Below are 6,000 nucleotides of genomic sequence, written 5' to 3'. Positions count from 1 at the left end.
AATAAAAAATAACATTTTTGTCACCACACTCCCTTTGCCCTTCCTAGCAGTTAAGCAGGCAGAGAGAATGACTGGGGGGTGGAGCTAAGGGAGGAGCTATATGGACAGCTCTGCTGCGGGTGCTCTCTCTGCCACTTCCTGTAGGGAAGGAGAATATCCCATAAGTATGGATGAATCTGTGGACTCGATACATCTTACAAGAGAAACATAATTTCATTTCAAACTGGGTACTGGCAGACAGCCCAGTACCCAATATGGCGCACAATAAGGCAGAGGGGGGGGGGGGGGAAAGATCAGGGAGGTTGGGGGCTAAGGGGGGGATCCTACATAGCAGAATAATTATTATTTTTTGTTTTTTTTAAACAGCAAAAAAAAACAACTTATTTTAGTACTGGCAGACTTTCTGCCAGTATTTAAGATGGCGAGGACAATTGTGGGGTGGGGGAGGGAAGAGAGCCGTTTGGTAAGGAACAGGGGGTGTGATATGTCAGGTGGGAGGCTAATCTCTACACTAAAGCTAAAATTAACCCTGTAAGCTCACTACAAAGTTACCTAATTAACCCCTTCACTACTGGGCATAATAAATGTGTGGTGCACAGCAGCATTTAGTGGCCTAATTACCAAAAAGCAACGCCAAAGCCATATATGTCTACTATTTCTGAACAAAGGGGATCCCAGAGAAGCATTTACAACCATTTGTGTCATAATTGTACAAGCTGTTTGTAAATAATTTCAGTGAGAAACCTAAAGTTTGTGAAATAATTTGTGAAAAAGTGAACGATTTTTTTTATTTGAAAACACATTTGACGTTGAAATGGTGGCATGAAATATACCAAAATGGGCCTAGATCAATACTTTGGGATGTCTTCTAAAAAAAAAAAAAAAAAAAATACATGTCAAGTGATATTCATGGATTCCTGAAAGATATCAGTGTTCCATTGTAACTAGCTCTAATTTTGAAAAAAGTCATTTGGAAATACCAAAATGCTACTTGTATTTATGGCCCTATAACTTGCAAAAAACCAAAAGAACATGTAAACATTGGGTATTTCTAAACTCAGGACAAAATTTAGAAACTATTTAGCATGGTTGTTTTTTGGTGGTAGTAGATGTGTAACAGATTTTGGGGATCAAAGTTAGAAAAAGTATTTTTTCCCCATTTTATAAAAAAAATTTCTAGTAAATTATAAGATATGATGAAAATAATGGTATCTTTAGAAAGTCCATTTAATGGTGAGAAAAACTGTATATGTGTGGGTACAGTAAATGAGTAAAAGGAAAATTACAGCAAAAACACAAACACCGCAAAAATATAGGGGTTAATGTAACTTTAAATAAAGTACGATTTGTCTTCTCAAATAAACACATGAAATCTATTAATACAATAAATTACAAAGTAAGTTTATTGAGCAGTGATGGAGTTTTTAATAAAAACAAACAAGTTTTGACAGTTTGAAACACAATATAAAATTCTAGTATCCAGACAAAGAATGGTATGAAAAAAAACAAAAAACACAACTTATCCACATGAGCAAGCAGTTTTTTCAAGGACTATTTTAGTTCAGCTACTGAATCCTCTATCCGACTTCAAAACAAGTAGTCAGGAAAAAAATTTTGCAGACAAATATTTATATTCCTTATTCTATCATAAGAAAAAACATGAATCTTTATTTCTGTTGTCATAGAAACATGAAATGTAATATATTGCTCTAGGTACGGTAGAATTACAGAACTTTTGTTTAAGATTTGTTTATATAGTTGATTATTTGAAAGACAGTATATAGGGTCTTGTTTTTCTGTTTAATGTGTTTGATACATTGTAAAGAAAGAACTGCGCCAAATAAACATGGAATTTTAGATATGTTTATGACTATTGTTGACAAGCAATGTAAAATGTTTAAACAGCTCCATATGGCATTTGTCTTTTTAAACTATGCAGAAACAATATGGGGGGGGGGGGGCGGACAGTCTTGTTAAAGTCAATAGAGGCTGGCATTGCTGGTCAGAGAAGACTATAGGAACAGTTATTCATCACTTTGGAAATGGACGCCTTCGCATTTATGCTATGAAAATTTATGAACAGAATGGTAATAAACTGCAGTCAAAACATACGTGTGAAGAGTGCACCTGTTAATATGATTATACACTAATCCACTTTTTGGACAGTACTTAATTTTTCTATTAAAAAGGGAGAATTAGCCACTCAAGGAAAAACGGTAGTTTTACAATGAATACCAAAATATTTCCGCTTACCTGGTAAACAAAACCATTTTACACAGCTAAGGTGGCAGTTGTAATAAGTACAGCAGAACACTGGAAGAATGAGGTCTTTCATTATATTTAATCTTCTGAATTTGACGTCAGGTTAAAAAAAAAAATATATATATATATATATATATATATATAGTAATGTCCACTTAATACTTTTATAAAAATTCTATTTCTTCTTCTTTTTCTTGTCAGCTGCTGCCATCTTCTGCTTCACCTCCTCATCAGGAAGAGCGCCAAGCTTTTTACTCTTTGCTTTCTTTACTTTTTCCTTGATGGCATTTACATCAATTTTGGTAGAACTGGGGGCTAGAAGGTACAAATAATTGTGAGAAGTGAAGACTGAAATGAACAGATATGCTATGTTGTGATCCAGTTATGCTGAATGTGAAATAACCATTTGTTATTACATGACACAAAAGTCCATAAAAGAAAATGTAGATTCTCCAAACCTACATGCATACATCTTACTGGTCTCTGTATACAGATGTGTTTTTCTTCACAGTAATGTATATTGCAATGTCATGACTAAAGTAGTATCAAAACTGCTACATCCAATGGTCAACAAAATTTCACATGGCCTTTAATTGTGGTCTTGTCAATAAATTTAAATAGGATTTTAAAAAGTACATATTCTACTTTTATTTGGCAACCTACAAAACTGTAGTGCATATAGATAGATATGTACATATAGAAAGGTACTGATGTAGGAGGGCACTCACAAGACTTTTATTGAAGCAAAGAACAGTGTAATTTTATTTCCAAATGTATTTCACATGTTTAAATGTCGACGTTTCGACCCATTTGTGGGGCTTCAAGACAATTATGATCTAGCAACTGCTGCACAGGAAGTAAATGGGAGAACAAAGGTCAGTTCAATATATGAAACTGACCTTTGTTCTCCTCCCATTTACTTCCAGTGCAGCAGTTGCTGGATCATAATTGTCTTGAAGAAGGCCCATAAATGGGTCGAAACATATATGTGTATATACATACAAAACATGGAAGGGGACTGCACTCTTAGCCTGGACTGGGTACACATGCCATGACCCTGCAACATGCTCAGCCCTGCGTGCTATAGCACTCTCAGGAAGCTGTGCTGTCTGCAGAGTCACAGGCAGTTAACCCCAGACAAGCCTGGGTGCAAGGCCCATCGGGAAAATTACAAAATAAATACAACACACAAAGAAAGCCCAGCACTCTCTTACAAGTTCTCAGCTATGATTAAAAGCAAAACAGAGAGTTAGTAACCGCATCTAGCCAAATGGGACAAGCCCAGGTACCACGTCAAGGTCTCTTCCAAAACCTGGGTCCCTAATACAGCCATACAAATGCAAGCGCTCAAACTGGGAATAAGTCAGGGTTCAGAGACTTATGTAATCTCCCTAGACATATACAAAACACGGAAGGGGACTGCACTCTCAGACTGGAATGGGTACATACCCCATGACCCTGCAACATGCTCATCTCTGGGTGCTATAGCCCGCTCAGGAAGCTGTGCTGTCTCCAGAGTAACAGGCAGTTAACCCCAAACAAGCCTGGGTGCAAGGCCCATCGGGAAAATGACAAAATAAATTAATACAACAAACAGAGAAAGCCCAGCACTCGCTTATAAGCTCTCAGCTAAGATTAAAAACAAAACTGGAAGAGTTAGTTACCGCATCTGGAGATCTTGCATTTGTATGGCTGTATTAGGGACCCAGGTTTTGGAAGAGACCTTGACGTGGTACCTGGGCTTGTCCCATTTTGCCAGATGCGGTTACTAACTCTTCCAGTTTTGCTTTTAATCTGTTTTTAATCTAAACGACCCCTCTGAGGAAGCGTTTTTTGTGAAACGTACGTCAGGGGTCCTCTGGGATAAGCTTTGTCTTTCCCCTTTTTTAACTTGCTCACCCTCGTTGGTCTGGTAAATTGCAGCTTTATAATATACTTGGTCAAATTAAACTTAATTTAGCCCTCGGATTGTAAGGGCTTAGTCTATATTTATATTCATGCTGCAAGATACCCTATATGCTGATTTCAGATTAATTTAAAAACTACAGCTCTACCTGGGTGTAGTGTTTTTAATTTTTAGCTCTTGCTAAATGTATGTGTGGTTAAATATATTGACTTAATAAACTTTAGTGTATGAATGGATAAGAAAAACATTTTTTCTAAATAATACAAATCTAGCTCTGACTCTGATAGGGCTCAGTTGGTAAAATTTCTCTCACAGATTTAAGTTACCTATTCTTATTTGTAAGTCTATTTACAATTACTTGTTAGTTGCTTTTAATCTTAGCTGAGAGCTTGTAAGCGAGTGTTGGGCTGTGTGTTGTATTAATTTATTTTGTCATTTCCCCGATGGGCCTTGCACCTAGGCTTGTCTGGCATTAACTGCCTATGACTCTGGAGACAGCACAGCTTCCTGAGAGTGCTATAGCACCCAGGGCTGAGCATGTTGCAGGTTCATGGGATGTGTACCCAGTCCAGTCTGAGAGTGCAGTCCCCTTCCGTGTTTTGTATATGTCTAGGGAGATTACATAAGTCTGTGAACCCTGACTTGTTCCCAGTTTGATTGAGAGCTTGCATTTGTATGGCTGTATTAGAGACCCAGGTTTTGGAAGAGACCTTGACGTGGTACCTGGGCTTGTCCCATTTGGCCAGATGCGGTAACTAACTCTTCCAGTTGTGCTTTTGATCTTAGCTGAGAGCTATATCTCTATATATATCTATCTATATCTCTATCTATATATATCTATATATCTCTCATTTGCAAAAAAATCCTTCTGTTACAAGTTTCTTCTTCACATAGACCACGGTGTATGCTCTGGTTGCAGCACTGATTTGTCACTATTGGTGCTTGTATGCTATTTGTATATATTATACACACACACATAAAAAATTGGGACAGTATGGAAAATGCAAAAAAAAAAAATTTAATTTAAAAATTTGATTCACCCTGTACTATAGTGAAAACACCATTATTAAACACATTGTTTAATGTATTTTTGAAATTATACACTCATTTCAAATAGGATGACTGCAACACACTCCAAAAACGTTGGAACAGTCGACTGTGTAACATAACCTTTTCTTTTAACCCCTTAATGACAAGTGACGTACCAGGTACGTCCTGCAAAAACTTGCAGTTAGTGACAATGGACGTACCTGGTACGTCACTTGTCTAAGAGAGTGCTGGAAGCGATCGCAATCGCTTCCAGCAGCTCTCAGGGTATTGCAGTGATGCCTCGATATTGAGGCATCCTGCAATACCCTTAGAAAGCATCCGATGCAGAGAGAGCCACTCTGTGGCCCTCTCTGCACCGGTAGCGATGCGGCCGGTTCGTTGGTGGGTGGGAGCGCAACTGGGAGGCGGGTGGGCGGCCCATCGCTACCCGGCATCCGGCTCCTGTTAGTGCAATGTGCACGCCGGGTGCCGGGGGCGCGCGTGCGCGTGCGCGCGCGCACGCCCGCGATCACCTACCCACACTGACACCAATGAGTGGGAAGAGGGGGGGAAATATATATATATGAGGATCTGGGAGGGGGAGGGGGTTGGGGTATTGTGGGGGGCTGATACACTACAGGAAAAAATAAATTAGTAATAAAAAATAATTAAAAACACTTTTTTGGGGGGCAAATTGGGTACTGGCAGACAGCTGCCAGTACCCAAGATGGCGGCAATTAGGTAGGGGAGAGGGTTAGATTGCTGGGGGGGGGGATCATGGAGGTTGGGGCTAAGGCAGGAGT

At 38.9% G+C, this 6,000-nt stretch overlaps 1 protein-coding gene across 1 annotated transcript in view; it reads right to left on the bottom strand.

Annotated features, from left to right (window-relative positions):
* Positions 1 to 1,380: 1,380 nt before the first annotated feature.
* The window catches only part of KRR1 (KRR1 small subunit processome component homolog), a 35,306-nt gene continuing 30,686 nt past the window's right edge, over positions 1,381 to 6,000 (bottom strand). The window contains exon 10 of the mRNA XM_053716773.1: positions 1,381 to 2,577. Within this exon, the coding sequence (XP_053572748.1) occupies positions 2,438 to 2,577 (140 nt within the window). The 3' untranslated portion in view covers positions 1,381 to 2,437. The remainder of the gene's footprint in view (positions 2,578 to 6,000) is intronic.

This window comes from Bombina bombina, chromosome 6 (assembly GCF_027579735.1).
Source record: "Bombina bombina isolate aBomBom1 chromosome 6, aBomBom1.pri, whole genome shotgun sequence".
Classification (NCBI taxonomy): Eukaryota; Metazoa; Chordata; class Amphibia; order Anura; family Bombinatoridae; genus Bombina; species Bombina bombina.
This window is presented reverse-complemented; position numbering and strand designations above follow the sequence as displayed.